The sequence below is a fragment of the Sus scrofa genome, chromosome 9, assembly GCF_054392235.1.
Source record: "Sus scrofa isolate SSC_HxYL_T2T_F1_AM1 chromosome 9, Sscrofa_HxYL_maternal_Yorkshire_Landrace_v2.0, whole genome shotgun sequence".
NCBI lineage: Eukaryota > Metazoa > Chordata > Mammalia > Artiodactyla > Suidae > Sus > Sus scrofa.
The window spans coordinates 113,696,701-113,714,838 of NC_139391.1; the positions used below are offsets into that span (position 1 = coordinate 113,696,701).

The 18,138-nt window shown below is 39.1% G+C and overlaps 1 protein-coding gene and 1 long non-coding RNA gene across 3 annotated transcripts in view; one reads left to right on the forward strand and one right to left on the reverse strand.

The window, feature by feature from the left end:
• The window catches only part of LOC146400096 (uncharacterized), a 127,007-nt gene that overhangs the window by 98,962 nt on the left and 9,907 nt on the right, over nucleotides 1-18,138 (forward strand). The window lies entirely within an intron of this gene.
• AMPH (amphiphysin) overlaps nucleotides 1-18,138 on the reverse strand; it is a 172,193-nt gene that overhangs the window by 94,020 nt on the left and 60,035 nt on the right. For both annotated transcript variants that reach the window (XM_084974427.1, NM_001244203.1), the window contains 1 exon segment: nucleotides 5,965-6,045. In XM_084974427.1, coding sequence (XP_084830553.1) covers nucleotides 5,965-6,045 — 81 coding nt within the window.

Here is an 18,138-nt window from a genome sequence, read left to right on the forward strand (position 1 = left end):
TGCCAGTTATGATGACTGTGTTAATTTTCTAGGGCTACCATAATAAAATACCACAGACTGGGTGTCTTAAACAAATGTATTCAGTTGTGGAGGCAAGTCCAAGATCAAGATGTTGGCAGGTTTGGTTTCTCCAGAGGCCTCTCTCCTTGCCTTGCAAACAGCTTCTTTCTCACTGTGTCCTCACATGGCCTTTTTCCTGTATGCGTGCAGCTGGTATCTTTCTCTTTTCTTATAAGAACAACAGTCATACTGGATTAGGACTCACCAATATGATTTCATTTGATTTAATTGCTTCTTTAATGTCCCTATCTTCAAATCCAGTCACATTCTAAAGTGTACTAGGGATTAGAACTTGGACATATAAAATTAGGAGGTAATAGTTCAGACCATAACAATGTCCTCAAAGCAAGTCTTTAGTGTAGCAATATAATAACAAAGTCTAATAACACTTACTGACTTGTCCCTCTGCTCCAGATACTGTCCTAAAGGTCACAGCTCTATTAACTCATCCTCTCCATGATAACTCTAAGATCAGTACATTTTTACAAATGAGAAGACTGACGCTATACAGAGGCTGAGAAACTTGTCCAAAGGTCAGTTACCTACTACATGGCCAGCCAGGCAGGGGGTCTGAGTTATTTAGGCCCTACAAGCTGCCTCAAGAGCCCACAGGCTTCACTGCCCTCTACCATCTCTATGCCTTCAAGTTATAAAGGCACAGATGCCAGTCAATGATGGATGTAGCTAAGAAAATTCTACTGTTGACCAATGAAAATAATTTAACTAAAGGTACCATTGTTTGTGCTCTCATGACATAGTTCTAATCTGTAAATAAAGATACTGATTCTTCACTTGCTTTTCTCAAAAGCTCATGATTTCAGAATGCACTCCATATGATTTCTATAGCATAGGGGTTAAGTCAGTGGGACCACACTGCCTGGCTTTAAAATCTGAGCTCTGCTACTTCTAACTGTGCAATCTTGGACAAGTCACTTAACCTCTCAAGGCCTCTGATTCCTCATCAGTAAAATTAAGTGACAATAGTATTGATTTGGTGGGGCTATCATGAAGGTCAAGGGAGGCAGTCCATGTAAAATATCAGCAGAGTACCAGCACACAGAATGCATTCAATAAACGTTGGGTGTATTAGTGTTATTTTACCTGATACTTTAAAAATGATAAGCTGTGCAAAGAGTAGATGTTTCATTAATGCATGAATGAGCCAAGTTCTGGTACATGTGATACTGCAGAGAAATATTTTTATGAGGACTACACAAAACCTCCCTAGAACAAGCCACTTAGGAATGGAAACTGCTTCCTTGTTTTTTATTTGTATTTCTAAGTCTCAAATACACAGTTGTGCTTTTCAGAAAATTTTTGTATCTTTAAATGTTACTGTAATGTAAGATCCTAGAGCCCACAGCAATAATCTATGCAAAGGTATAAGAACCACTCAACAATGGATATGAGGAAAAAAATTAAGCCAATATGATAAATTACTGTGAAGAAACAATAAAGCATGAATACCAATGACCAAAATAATAATAAAGTCCTTCCACAAATGAAAGCTTTTGTAACACCTATTCAGTTTTTTCACATGTAATGCAGAATCATGAGTTGCTATGAAAATAAAGTGAGACAATGTACAGAACACTTTATAAATGCTAAAACCCTACTTGTGGAAAGACTTAATAATAAAAATATTTTATCAGTGCTTTTGCCTAAGCCAGTCAGATTTGGCTTAGAAACTGTAAAATTCTTTCATTTCCATAGACGATTCCTTTTGGCCATGCCTGTGGCATGTGGAAGTATATGGCCAGGGATGAAACTCAAGCCACAGCAGCTACCTGAGCCACTGCAGTGACAACACTGGATCCTTAACCTGCTGCACCACAAGAGAACTCCATAGAAGATTCTCTTAATTACCCAGCTTTAGGAACACAGTCAAAAAGATATGCAATTAAGGAGTAATGTATATTATTAAACCACATATAAGGAAATATGTGCATTATCTTCACTAGATCAGTGAAATTTCAGGCCTGCATCCAAGTTATAACTACCTTATGATGGCTCTTCAGAGACACAAGTCAAATGTGTGCCCTGACTCAGAAACCTGGAGGGGGGCTCTGGGAGTCAAGAGTTTTTTAAAGACTTCCAGGTGATTCTAATGGTCATCTGGGGACCCCTGCTGTAATTTTTCACTGTGTCTATCATTAAATTGTCAATGGGCACTCTCCTATGTGGCTCTAAGAATGAGGCTCTTAAAACTAAGTCTGGCACCAGGTTTCAGTCAGTCATCATTCCTTCTAATACATCTCCATCACTTAGATTGCAACTCCATTCCAAAGTCACCGAGGGGCTTACAGCGTGATTTATGAGAGAGAATTGCAAGCAATGGGAACCAGTATTATGGATGCAAACCTGAAAATCAATTGCAGTTCATCTATGCCAATGTTCACAACCATTTCAGACAGCCTCCTGAAGCCTGGATGAGAGAGATGCCTGATTCTCTACATCCTATTAACAAAACACTGCAGGCAACCTGGGGATCATTTATAGAGGAGTATCCAGGCTAGATAATAAGCTTACTGAACAAGAGGAATGAAAGATATGTGGAAGTGGTCTCTAAATGAATGCTGAGGAATAGGATATGAAACCCTCTCAGCTGGCAAGGCTAACTAATGCAGTAAGGTAAAATACAATTAAGAATAGGTAAGGATAGATGAAAGGAAACCTTCCAAGTGACAATATGAAAGTCTTCCTCTAGAAGTGACTTCTTAAATGAGGAACAGGCGCCACAGAGAGTGGCACAAACAGTGATGCCTAGCACATCTGTGGTTTGGGTAAAATTTTAGTTAGTTTTGATTTATATAGGCCATAAATGAAGAAATACTCTTGCAGATAAAATGAAATAAGACTAAAGGAAATAAAAGATGGATAGGTTCTCCAATGAATATTTTTGTTTTCTTTCTCTCATCTGGCACCATGGAGAGCAATACCTGAATAGTCACAAAAAGGAGGCTGACACATTTCTCTGCTTGAAAGCCAGTGAGCAAAAGAGAGAAGATTTAATGGATGTGTCAGAAACGAAGTAAATAGAGGACTACAGAGAAATTTGACTCTTTATGATTAAAATAAAAAAAATACTGAAATGAGCATGTGAAAATGCAAGGTGTTTCTGATGCAGGAATATTTCCAAAGGGAACCAAAGAGGGCTAGGAGACTCCCTGAGAAAAAGTATTTCTACATTTCCATTCTATTTGTTTCACTCTTATGAAGCACAATTGCTTGTTCAAAGTTCCTCAAATGTTGGCTTTCCTGCTGTGGTGCAGTGGATTAAGGATCCTGTGCTGTCTCTACAGGGGCACCAGTTCAATCCCCAGCCTGGTGCAGTACGTTAAGGATCTGGCTATAGTGTAGGGTACAGCTGCAGCTCAGATTCAGTCCTTGGCCCGGGATCTTCAATACGCTGTGGTGTGGCCAAAACAGAAGAAAAAATTCCTCAAATGTTGAAATTTTACCTACTAATAATGGTCTTGAGAGAACTAAGGTCTTGGTCTTCAAAAAAGTATAGTATACTATTGGCTCCATAACATTTGAAAATAAATGTTAATAGGTAAAAGAGCAGAATTAAAAAGTCACCCCATACGGCCATTCCTAGTGGCACAGATGATTTAAACAACTGCACTTTTCTCTAGTATCTAAGATCTATATATATATATATATCCTCACCTGGTTCAATCAACCAAGCCCAAAAAAGAACAATAAAAGTTCACCAGAATTGGGAAAAGCAAAATACTACATGATCATGAATGCATGCCTGAACTTGGTGCTTCCCCAGGTTAGCATTCGGGGGTGCTGCCATCATAATGCCATAGGAGTGATATAGAAAAAAATCTAACAGCAAAGAACTAATTAGCTCCACAGGGACACACCAGACAGGGAGACTTGGTTTGAAAGGATAGACTTTAAATCTGCAGGTAGGAAAAACTGTAAACATGCGTCATTTTTTCTCTCCAAATCCAATCCCTTAAAAGCAGACACTGGGGATTGCCTTGCAAGTAACAAGGGCACTGATTGACAAGTTTCTCTGTGGGATGTTTCTGTCATCCAAGTCAATGATCTCCATAAGAAAGTATGAGAGAACTCACCGAATAAGAACATGGAGACATGGAGAATCTGTTCTCCTGGAGGAGATGGGAGGGGGGCTACTTATTCTATGGGCCTATATCCAACCTTTCTCTAGGAGGTCCCTTTTCTACCTTCATAAATCCAAAGCTCTCTTTAATACTCAGTTATCTGGACACGATCCATTTTTCTCTCTATTACTATTTTCTTCTCCAACTCCCTTCTCTTTCTTCTCATTCTCAGATAGAACAAGATCGCTGTCAATCACAGTAAACTGAGTTCCTATTTGCCCACGTCAACCCATAGTCTTGGGATGAGATTAGAGATATTCAGCAATGTGTTTTGGTGGAGACCAGTTCACCTGGCTCTATACCTGCCGAAAACACTGATAACCCTGTTGGTGAGGAAAGAAGTGCATGTCTCCAGTTAGAAAACGGTCAGAACCCCAACAGACATTTGGAAGAAAGAAATCTCCAAGATCAGATATCTACCAGCAGAGTGAAATAAAGCCTGTGATTATCTTGCATTGCTGGCTGTCACCTCTGAGGCCACACATATTTATCTCTGAGGCCACAGTTTCCTCTATTGGCTCCAATGACAGCAGGAAAAGAAATCCATGTCCTCACATTGTCCCTGTGTACAAACCCTATTCTCTAGAGTTTGCTGGCCCAGCATTCTTCCTAACCCACCTCTGGAACAATCTCCGGGGTTGAAGCTTCAACCTGAGGGAGCCCTGCCTGTATCTTCCCTCTCTGACCCTCATCCATGCTCTCTACAGGTGATATACTAGCCATTTATCAAGCCTTCGAAATATAAATAATTATTATTTTTTATGACTACACCTGCAACATATGGAAGTTCCTGGGCCAGGTGTTGAATCAAAGCCAAAGCTGCAGCAACACTGGATGCTTTAACCCACTGCACTGGGCAGGGGACAGAACACGTGCCTTTGTAGTAACCCGAGCACTGGAGTCGGATTCTAAATCTGCTGCATCATAGCAGGAACTCCTAAATTATTTTTTTATTTTACTTTATTTTTATTTTATTTTATTCTATTGTTTTTTGGCCATGCTGACAGCATATGGAAGTACCTGGGCCAGGAAACAAATCCACACCACAGCAGAGACCTAAGCTGCTGCAATGACAATGCTGGATCCATAACCTGCTCTGACAAAAGGGAACTCTCAAAACAAATAATTTTAAAAATAGCTTGTTTCTTTATTCGTGGGTCTGTTAAACACACAGTAGCCTACTAAAAGAACGAATATCACAAACTGTATTTTTCAACCCGTTCTTCATTATTGCCTCCCTAGAGGAAACTTTTTAGACATTTTTTCCTAATCATAACCCCCACAAAATTTTAATACCATATATATACTATTTCTGTTTATGTGATGTACTCTTATAAAGAGAACACAATTTTTTTCATCCACCAAGAACCAATTCTCTCCCTCTCAGGGAGACAGAATCTCTATTGAGAATGTGTGGTCCCCAAGCATGTAGCAATTGAGGTAATTCTGCCGGAAATATTTAACTACTGCCAATGTTTAGTGGAATATAAATCACCCAAAAGATCATCTTTCCTTTAGATCAGTAATCTGAATTGAAGAGCTCTAGAGAAGCAAAATTTTAATCTCCTGAGATTCTAAAATACAAATCTTCCTGTAACACCTACTGCCTCTTTGCCTTACACAAAACGTCTAAAAAATTAACCAGTGTTCCCCCCAAGTTAATGCCAAGTCCAAAGAAGCTCTTTCTTCAGTCTCAAAGTATTTTAGTTATACACTAAAACATAAAGTCAATCCATTGTCCCAGAAACTAGATAAATATACTTACCTCTTGCCGTTTGAAATTCTGGACATATTCTTCAAACTGTTCGTCTTTTGTCTCATCAGCTTTCCCAAGCTTCTGAAGGACCTAGTTTGTGAATAAAATAAAATGGTTTGATTTAATAATGTTTTCAAATATTACACAGAGTACGGCTGTTGCTTCGCTCATCTGGGGAGACCCCCTCATAGCACAGTGGTTTTTCTGTTCTGGAAGCACCTTGGCTTGGTGACTTTGGAGCTGAACAAGTTTTTAATCATGGTTCCACCACTCACAGGTTGCATGACCTTAAAGAAGTGTCATGTTACACTGCATTTATTTATTCACATATCTATTTCCTCATGTAGGCTGTACGTGACTTAAAGACAAAACCTACACCTTGTCTTCTTGTCCAAAGCATCTGGCACAATGCCTTATGCATTATAGCTACTTAATTTTTTGTTAGTGAACTAAAGTTATTCAAGGAAAACATTAGCCTACTTCATGTGGACAGTTTTAAAATTACTGAAACCAGGCGCATGCTAATTCCTGTCCCACCATATCTTGATAATTGCTTGAATTCAATAAACGCTCAAAGAGTCCTTGGGATGAACAAGGCCCATCTTATGTCACCCAGAAATACAGAGATGACTAAAAGAAGGGCCTAGGACTTAAGAAATTTATAAACTAATGGTGTAGCAAGGCAAGTCTACAAATAGAAAATCAAAGACCATGTGTAATAAGCAACATGAGGGGGTTGCAAGGTATTAGAAGCAATATCCCTTAGAGCTGGTCTTCAGGAAATGCTGGTAGAGATCATTCAAAACATGCTGTAATTCAGCAATCCCACTCCTAGGTACACGTCCAGAGAAAATACTAATTCAAAAAGACACATGCACCCCAAGGTTAATTGCAGCACTGTTTAAAATACTCAAGACATGAGGGAGTGGGATAGACCGGGAGCTTGGGGTTAACAGATGCAGACTACTGCCTTTGGAATGGATTAGCAATGAGATCCTGCTGGGCAGCACTGGGAACTATGTCTAGTCACTTATGATGAAATATGATAATGTGAGAAAAAAGAATGTACACATGTATGTGTAACTGGGTCACCATGCTGTACAGTAGGAAAAAAAAAGATAAAACAAAATTTTAAAAAATTAAAAAATAAAATACTTAAGACATGGAAGCAACCTTTATCCAGTCATCTATAAAGAAGATGAAATATATACATATATATATATATATATATACACACTCTTTTTTATGGCTGAGTAATATCCCATTGATACACACAATAGGATATTACTCAACCATAAAAAGACATGAAATAATGTCATGTGTATCAACATGATAGACTTAGAGATTATCATACTAAGTAAAGTAAGTCAGAGAAAGACAAATACATGATACCACTTGTATGTGGACTCTAAAATATGATACAAATGAACTTACTATGAAACAGAAACAGACTCGCAGACATAGGAAAAAACTTATGGCTATTAAAGGGGAGGGATAAATGGGCAGCACTGAGCACTGTCTCTTTGTAGGAATCTGGGATAACTGCTTATCTGCTTTGTACTCCATGTGAATCAGGAGCACAATCAGAATAACTGAATATTATTAAGTAATTTTAAAAAGGAAAATCCTAATGCTTTTAAAAATATAAAATGAGTATGTGTCAAAGATTAGTTTTTATCTCATTAATGAGGGAACAGGTAAGATGCTACAATCAGTTCCAAGAAGAATTCAAAGAACCCATACACATAAGCAATTAGGAATGTAAAAGTGAATTTACAGTGAAATGGAAAACACCAAACAATGGTTGAGTGCACCCCCCTGACATTATCCACAAGCCTTTCATAATTGTCCCAATCACCAGGGGCACATTAAAGGTTCCAAGAAGTTTTGCAATACACTCTCATAACATTATTTAACCTTGTGATTCCCACACCTATTTGTTCACATGACACCTACTATCATCTCAGAAGGTTACTATTCAATGGAGCATAACTTGTGAAACAGTCTCTTCTTAAGGATTTCTTTGATCCTTGCTACAAATACAAATGCAAAATTACACATGAATCCAAATTTCCCTGATCATTTGTAAGCATATTCTCCTTGTTCATACCATAGAAAAAAATAATCAAATTTAAGAGTGAGAGGAATTTAGGTTATGGAAGGGAGGTAATTCTCTTTTTTAAAATTAAAGTATAGTTGACTTACAATGTTGTGTCAATTTCTGCTGTACAGCAAGTGACCCAGTCATATATATATATATATATATATATATATATATATATATACACACACACACACTCTTTATCTCACACTGTCCTCCATCATGTTCTATCCCAAGAGATTCGATAGAGTTTCCTGTGCTGTACAGTAGGACCTCACTGCTTATCCATTCTAATTGGAATAGTACAAGTAATTTTTGATGGATTCGTTCAGGTAAAGGCTCTGGGAGTGTGTGAACTTTCTGGTTTTGGAGAAGTTCTAGAAGAAAACAGAGAGCTAAAATGGCGATGGACATTGGAGGAACTGGGTTTGAACAATGCAGGAACATACCCCAGCCCTGTCCCTCAGTCTGGCCTAGGTGAGGCTCTTCATCCCTCTATGGAAGTCTCCTGTAAATTAAGGATACTACTAGTATCTAACTCAGAGTGAAGATGTGAAAATTAAATGATAAAATACAGGCAAAACTTTTATTTCAATGCTCAGCAATAACTGCTCAAGAATGTTAGCTGTTAGGCATTATTTACAATAGCCAAGGTGTGGGAGCAACCCAAGTGTCCATCAACAGATGAATGGATAAAGAAGATGTGAGATCTATCTATCTATCTATCTGAAATGCAATATTACTTAGCCATAAAAAAGAATGTAATTTTGACATCTGCAACAACACACATGGACTTGCAAGGTATTATGCTTAGTGAAATAAGTCAGACAGAGAAAGACAAATACTTGATGTTATTACATATATGTGGAATTAAAAAAAATAAAACAAACTAGTGAATATAACACAAAAGAAACAAGATCACAGGTAGAGAGAACAAACTAGTGCTTATCAGTGGGGAGATGGATGGGGGAGGGGAAAGAGAGAGGTAGGGAATTAAGAGGTATAGGCTACTATGCATACAATAAATAAGCTACAAAGATATACTGTACAGCACAGGGAATATAACTAATATTTTATAATAATTATAAATGGAGAATAACTTTTAAAAATTGTGAATCACTATGTTGTAATACCGGTAACTTGTACAACATTGTACATCAACTATACCTCAATAAGAAAATTTTAAAGAATCTATTAGAATTACTGATATCCTAACACACAATACTGAAAAATCTTTAAGTGCTTGAATGCAAGAGTTTCTGGATGATTCCTATGGGACACATCCATCTTAAGACCCTGTGATTCTACTACTACCCCCTTAGAAGTAACTTTCTCTTTCTCTGATTAATATACACCTGCAGGAACAATCATAGCCACACAGAGACATGCAGAGTAAAAAATACAAAGATGGGCAGCTGGTTTCCCGTGAGGAAAACAATAATGACCATGACCTCTCTCGGAGCAAGGGGCTCTCTATCTGAGGTTCATGGATTCCAGGGTGTCCCTGAATGACCTGAAATGATATACATAATGCAGTATGGGTGTGCTTACTGGGAGAGGCTCATAGCTTCCATCAGGTGAAAAACCACTGCTCTGAAGTCTAAGAGACAGCATGGCACCATGAAAACAAAACAAGTGGGAACATCAAACAAAACTGGTCCCCACTCTACCACCTGTGCAACCTGGATAACATTTGCAAACTTTTAACTTTGTTGAGCCTCAGTTTCTGCATCTTTAGCGTGGGGAGGATGCCAATTCTGGGAAGAATGAATGAGAATATTAGCAAAAGTGCCCAATCCAATGCCTGACTCCAAAAAGTACTTAGTGAGGGTTAATTCTTTCCCTCCTCCTTGATTCAATATCTTCATCTTAAACTGCAGTATGAAGAAGCTGAGAGGGAGTTTCAATTTTAATCAATCCTAATGGAGCATCCAACAGATGAGGCTCTTGGGAATGTTAAGTGTATTGATGAAGTCATATCTGCAACCTTCTATGATACAGGGGGATCTTTCTGAGCTAATGGGACCCTGTAAAGACTCTATAACTGTCTTTATTTAGAGCATGGTTTGCTGGAAGTTCTCATTCTGCAGTTCAGTAAATGTCTCTTGAGCCATTGTCTAACTCTAAGACACATGCCAGCAACATAGCCAATGCAACCAAGAAAGCCTTGAGTAACTGTCTAGGTGCCTACAAATTGTCCTTGTTGGTCACCATATCACTGGAGCATTGAAGGAGCGTTTTAGAGAAGCAGGAAATGGAATTCCTCCATGTGACCCTTGTTCAAACCAGAAGACCAAATGCAACCATCAGCTCTGCTAACTCATCCCCTCCCGAATGAGAACAATCTGGGCCTGGGGACTGAGGGTGGAATCTGGTCTAATACCAGAAACAGCTTGCTTTTCCCTGTTTAGGTTCTATTTTCAAGACTAAAAGTCATTTAAACGTGCAGCACTTTTTGGTGGAAAGAATGGTATGAACAAAGTCCTCACACCAAAGTCCCCACCAGGGTCCAGCCTGGGGCCACTGAGTGACATCAGGAATGACACTGGCCCTCTTCAAGGAAAATCCTCCTTTTAAACGCCTCCTTTTTTTAGTTAAATGATGCTTTCGGTAACTTGATCTGTCCTGCCTCACAAACACATTGTAAATGAAGATGAAAAGGGCTCTTAAAGAACTTTTGAAATCACATTCTGCATAATCTGACTGGAGAACCACTCCAATTTCACAGCATTAATGGTCCCCCCAAAGCCATGCAACATACTGCAAATGCCAGAGGTCAACAAGGATTTCAGACACATCCAACAGGATGTGACTCAGAGGCAATTTCACTGGTGGTTTCTGGCTTTAATGTTTATTGATCTAAAACAAATGATCATCTGATAAAAGTTTATATAAATTGCAGGTTTGAATGGAAGTCGAAAAAAAAAAATAAAGGAGATTGCTAATTGACTGAAAACCAAATGGCACTTCCTCTAAAAATGAGTCCTGATATAGAGCTGGAAATGGTATTTTCTATTCAGTTTGTTCTTTGTGGTTATATTCTAAAGATCTTGCTCAAGAAGGAACTCTGAGAGCCTTCATGACCTTCATTTAAAGAGCACTGGAACAGAAGGGCAACATAAGGTGCTGGAGAGTCTTGAGTGAAATAAAGGCTGCCCCTTATGGCTGCTTGAGGGCTGCATGTCAGAGCGCACAGCCTCCTGCTCCTGGGCACTCAGAGAGGAAAATACTTCTCACCCACAGAACATGCAATTGCCACAAACAAGTGAACAAAGAAAAGAAGTAAATAATGCAGCACTAATGCTGTTGCACACATTTCTGTATTTTATTTTAACACCTTAATTTTCAGTTTTCCGCAGCTAAAGGCAGGTCTGCATGAAGTGAATTACTGAAGAAGCGAAACTATTAAATACAGTTTAGAAGGAGGCTCACTCTTCAGATTTGACTGGAACTTCTAGAGCTGGAATCATCACACTCCTACAGTTAACAGGGATGTTTTGTTTTATAATGTTAAATGCAAACTTCATACAAATTTTTAAAATATTGAGGCTTCAAAGAAATATCATTCTAACAGTTTGCTGGTTTGGGCTATATCACCAGACTCTTGTCTGGATTGCAGAATACCTTAAGGGTATAGTTAAGAAGCACAGTTGGGTGTATAAGAATTATTGCATGATAGAATGGGTAGGAAGAAGAGTTATCTTCTGGAGACCCTGAGTGATACTCATTAGAAACTGGCATAAGTGAAAGGTGCTTCTGGGAACAGTCTTTCACTAGCTGTTCACATCATCTGTAAATACACACAGACACTTTTGCACTCATGCCTCCAGATCCACCCTCCACCCTCCTCATCCTGTTTAGCAGTCTGGGAAGCAGACTTCCAGTGACTGCATCCAGACCTGGCCTTCCGGCTCCTCTCTGGAGTTGACCATGAGACATGCCAGCAGAAGACAGATGGACAGGAGCAGAGAGGCCAGGGCACTGGTTTCCCTGGCCCCCTTCCCTATAGCCACCATCAAGTTAGAGTCAATCTTTTCCCCTTCCAGTGGCCCCTTCACAATTACATCTCCTTCCTCTGAGTTCTAGTAGCAGCTTGCTCCCTTTCCTCTTTAGGCCTGGAGATAAAAGATCCTCAGCATCCTCCTCTGCTGCTAGACCCAGCAGCCTTCACCATCCTTTGCTGGTTTCCTGCAACCCTCTCCAAAGGCCATCCTAGAAGAGAAGTAGGATCTCAAAATTCCTAGCTCAATCTCCCACTACCCTTTCCACCTTCCAACTATGGGAAATAATAAATTAAAGCATCCCAACACACTTCTAAAGAGGTACTTCTGTTGGGGCACAGTGTAGGAATGGTCTAAAAACAAACCAGTACAATTCAGCCTACCAGGAACAATTTGCACAATAAGCAAGTCTAAAGATACTGATCCCACAATAATAGGGTTTTGCCAGCTTGCCAGTGTGGACACGGTTTCAGGAACATAAGCACTACAGTTGGCAAAGGATAATTATCACTAAAAAGTGTTGAGTAGGATGTTTTCGGCCTTTGGTTGGAGGCCTCTCAAAGGCAGATTGTTTTTCCTTTGAAAAGGTTGTAGGACTTTTATCTCTGGCATCAGCACATCTTTTCATCTATGTTGTTTAGATGTCAATTTCCTCCACTGAGAATTCAAGGTAACCACAACCAAAGTCCTAGCAGGCTTCTTAAAGAAAGGAACAAGATAATTATAAACTTTATATGGAAATGTAAATGACACCTAATAGTCAAAACAATCTTGGAAAAAGAATAAAAAAGGATGCTACAGAGTGACCTAGTCGTACAGCAGAGATTGACATGACACTGTAAATCAACTATACTCTGAGTGTACTCTACATCCCACACCAAAGCTCTTTAGAGTCATGAACTTGAACATTCAGAATAGAAAATTAAAAATAGGATCACTTATTTCTGTCCTACTACAATGGTAGTTTCATTCAAATTCTTTGACCTCAGCAACTAGGAAATCCTGAGCATGGAAAAGTAAACAACACCTACAAACAACTAGCTTCTATATGTCTTATTCTGAGTTTATGAGGAAATCAAATCTCATGCAAGATCTCTGGTGTAAAATAGAAATCAAAATTTGTAAAAAGCTGGGGCTGTGTTTTTCGAAAAACAACATGTTACAATTCTAAGGCAAACGCTCTCTGCCGAGCCTACATTGTCATAATTACTTTAGATTCACTGGCTTATACACAATACTGCAGGAGTATTTCTCTGCCTTCTGTTTAAAAAGATCCAGATATGAGTTTGCTTTCTAAAATGTTGGTTCTTTTCCTCCTGCTCCTGTGTTCCTGTTAAAGCCATAATTTAAAATATTACTATTTGATTAGTTAGAAAATGGAAAGAATACTGCGGTCTGATCAATATAACGTCCAGGGTAATGGGAAGAAATAACCTATAAACACTTCTTTTTTGGCCGTGCCTGCAGCATGCAGATGTTCTCGGGCCAGGGATCAAACCCGTGACACAGCAGTGACAATGCAGGATCCTTAACCACTAGGCCACCAGGGAACTCCCCTATAAACACTTTTAAATTTTCTTATTGCACAGCCTCCAAGAATTATTTAGTCATCCTGATGAATTTGTTAAGCAATAAGTATAACTGACTATTTGATTGTGTCCTTTCATTCTATTTACATTTTCGACTCTAAATCCTTGCCACTTGAAGTGGATGTTTCCACCAGCAGCATCAGCCTCACCTGACAGCTTGCTTGAAATGCAGAAATTTGGTCCTATCCCATCTCCACTGAATTGAAATCTGCAGTTCAACATCATCCTCTGGCAATTTATCTATAGATTCAAATTTGGGAAGCCTGCTCTAAAAATTACAAACTTAATGTCATACCCCACAGGTAAATTTCATTTTAAAGTCATTGCTGTCAATGTAGAAAAAAATCAAGATTATCAGAATGAACTTGAAATGATCATAGGATATACCACCTTGAACGCTGGTTATTAAAACAAATGTGTGACCTCTAATCAGCATTTCTTCCATTCTCTTAAAACGAATGACTGAAAAGTTTCCAAATGGTTCAATGTTCTGGGTGGTTGACTGGGTTCTGGTTGTTTGTAGTTCAATTTGCATTTTAATTAGGGCTTCATAATAAGCTTTTTATAAAAAGATGATTCTGCAAACCACTCCATACCACCCATAGGAAGTGGGATTATTCTGATTAGTCACGTTTTTGTCCACAATATGTGAATTAAATTGTGCTTCTGGCTTAGTGACAGGAAACAGCTTCATATAAATAGAAAAGGAATATCCAAGGAGGTTTTCCTGGCCATCCCCCATCACCTGACATCTGGTCCTGTATAGATTCTAGAGACCTCCAAATCAAGTGTGCTTGGAAGGTAGCCAACATCAAGATAGACTGCTTCCTGCCAAGACAGTGGATCAAGACTTAATACTTTAACTAAACATGAAAACTTTTTTATCTTCTCTTTCCTCTACTCTGGCATGGTCTGTAAAAATAATACCCTCATCTATATCTGTCAGGCCATAGCTAAAGGGGTAATCTTTCAGACCACTGGATTTGTCGTCAACAAACTCTAATCTGCTCATGATCCTGGAGAGCTCCTGATCCTCTGTGTGACCAATTTCTCTTCTAGTCCCAATGTCATTGCAAACTATGATTGGCTCCTCCCACTGAGAAGTCTCTTAAGAGAGTTCAACTTTTACAGCCAGAACATCCTGTGCCTTACTGTTACCTTTCTCCAATTACAGCTGCATGTGACGATCAGATAGAAATACTTAGGTAGACCTTAACACACCTGCACCCTTACATACTCATACTTATCTATGTAAGATTTGCCCTTTTTCACAAAAGATCTCAACAACAGCATCCATCTATGCAAAATATTCATAACAACTCGATTTCAGGGTAGGAGAAAACTAACTGATGGCTTGAACTACGAACAGTACCATCTGAAAGGAAATGGTTTTTGCCTCAACAAGGTTGTCTTTGAGGTGGTTATCATTCTCCTTGGGCCTATGAATGCTTTGATGGCTGGCACAGAGCTGGGCAATGCCCCTTAAGTTATCTGTGCTCCTAACTTTTCACAAAGACTCCTCATTGGTTGATCCTCCCTAGATTTATATTATCCAATTAAAAAGGAATTACTAGAGGCAATCATGACTCAGGATTCACTTCCTTTGGTAAGGCTATACTTCTCTGATACGAGTAAATGTAAACAAGAATACAATCAGAAACCCCTCCTTAACCCTTGAAAGAACTATAAAATCCACAGTTCAAGCAATGGCTGCCTGACAAAAATTCTTAGACTGTCTGTCCAAAGTTGTTCTTGATAAGAGCAGCCCTTGATTCTCTTTTAGCTGAGCAAGGCGGTGTCTGAAATGCACTCCAGATACTGAGGATTATCCTGTTTATAATAGGTTACAATAGTCATAATAGTCTCCCTATATTCTCTCGAAAGCTTTATATGCATGTTTGTAGCCACTAACCACCAACCAAATGATCTCCCTAAGACTAGGACATCAGAAAAGGGACAAAGAAAATGGCCAACTTAAAAATTGTGAACCTAAAGTCATGGCCAATGAATATCACGGAGGTTAAACAAAAAAGTCATGACCTATAAATATCAAACAAAAGTTCATCAAAAGCTGCAAGAATCACAGAGCAGTAGCTGAGAGTGGTTCTAATCACTTAAATTTTGATCACATCCCTCAGTTAGGCTGACAGTCTGATCAAAAGGGGGAAATTGACACAACAGGCCCAACATGGAGTCACTTATGGTAAGCCCCACAATAACAAACCAAGAACTAATACCTAACCTAACTGTAGCTTCAACCACCCATAGGGAGATAATGTTAAGTGATCAGTTCTAGTGAAGTAATCTTCCCCATGGAAACTTATGTCCCTCTTAGGAGAGTAAGCTTTCTTGAAACAATGCATTCTTTGCTAATTAATAATTTGCTATTTCTGGCCCATTTCTATCTTTAAAAATCTTTCATTTCCATAAAACTTTTTTAGAAATTAAAAGTACAAATTAAATTTTTTTTAATTTTTAATCTTTCTATAGCTCAGCAGAGTTCCTTTCTAATTTGCTAGATAGGAAGCCACCCAATCATGAATCATTCGATAAAGCCATTTAATCTTTAAATGTACTTAGTTAAATTTCTACTTTAGGAAAGAAGAGAAAGAAGGAAAAAAGAGAAAGATTCATGAAACACAGGAAAAAAGAGAAAGATTCATGAAATACTTATGAGGTCAAAACTGCAAGACAAGGTGACCACTAGGCTGACTAGGGACGTTCAGAATACTCTTTATTGACTTAATTGCTGAAGCAATTAATTTATTTTTTTAACCCTTTCTAAGCAGAGATCCTGGTGAAAATCCACCCAAATGAATACAAAGGACAAATGGCCCAGAGAAAGGCTTCCACAACACACAGCTCAGAAGCAGTGAGCAGGAGTTCCCACTATGGCATGATGGGCTCAATGGTGTCTTGGGAGCCCTGGGACTCCAGCTCAGTGGGTGAAGGATCCAGAATTAACACAAGGGTGGCTTAGGTCACAACTGCAGCTCAGATCTGATCCCTGGCCTGAGCACTCCATATCCCAAAGGGCGGCCAAAAAAAAAAAAAAAAAAAAAAAGGAATGAGCAGTCAGGTATGGGCATTGCTGGTTTGGGCTGTCATATGATACCAAGGGCTTTGCACCACCCAAACATGATAAATGCAGGTGGAGTACACCTGACCAAAAATCACTAATTGGGACTCAAAGGACAGATACCAGCATTTGATTATGTGGTCCTGCAATTGGGACCTTGTTTTGAATTTGCATGTTGGCTTATTCAGAAAGCTGAAACTTTTCTGGATATAAAAAATGGTCTCCATTACCAAACTTCCCCAGATTAAATCCAAGAAACTATTTGAAAAACTCTGATTAATGCCATTTTTAGTTGTCAGAGTGGAAAGGAAGGCACTACTGGTTTAGTAAGCATCTGGGTGAGAAAGACATAAAGCATTTTCTTTGAAAGGAATGTCTGTAGGTTAAGAGATGCTGAACAACATGTTACATAACAAGTATCACATCTTGAAGAAAGTTGCCTTAAAAAGATATTGGTGAGCGATGGGTGTTAGTCCTGTGACACTTGACGCTGGGCTCCAATGACCCTGGTAGTTCAACCTGGGAGTAAAAGATGAAAGAAAATAACAATGCTCATTGTTTCTGCAACTGGCCTCTGTCTGACCAATAGAACTCTGAGTTAAGAAGCCTGTTTTGTATTCTTCCATTTGTGGTCACTCCACTTAATTTATCCTGGCAGATACCCACTAACCAGGAAACCGTTAGATGTAAGGAAGGAATACAGATTCTGAATCCAAGAACAGTTTGTTTAATGCAAAACTAAAGTCACAGAGGATATGCCTTCTGCATGTTCACATTGTCAAAATGTATAATTCATGTGTTTTCCAGCCTCTTCAGGTTCCTAGTGGGCACCGTATAAGCAGCTTGCCAGCTGCCAGCATTTTGTAATTCGGCCCATGGGCAAACCCAGCAGGCATGCTATTGAAATCAAGATCAGGTACACAACCATATTTCCCCAAGCTCATCTCTTGATTATGACAACAGCAAATGATAGAACAGACAAAGGCCTGCTGAATTTACAGCTCACCCACACAAGGTGAATACAGATGAAGGATAGAGTGGTGCAAATCTAACTTTTAGGCTGGGGAACAGGAGACAGTGGCTTCTACACAATATCCTAGAAGTAACCCAGACCTGTGGTTTCAGCTGCACTGGGTTTCCCAATTGAATGGGGAGCCAGGAATCCCAGGAAGATGCTCAGCAGACCATCACTGACAACAGGCTCAGGTGGCCGGCTGGGTCTCTGACTCATATTAAAGAGGACCTAACAGGAGTTCCATCTAGTCCCTCTGACAGGTGGGGATGGATGTCTAATTAGAACAACTTCATAGACTGAATGCTTCTGTTGTGCCAAGAACTATGCTACACACTTCATTTCACCACACCCTCATGAATACCCTGTAATGTAGGTACCATTATCACCTCTAATTTACA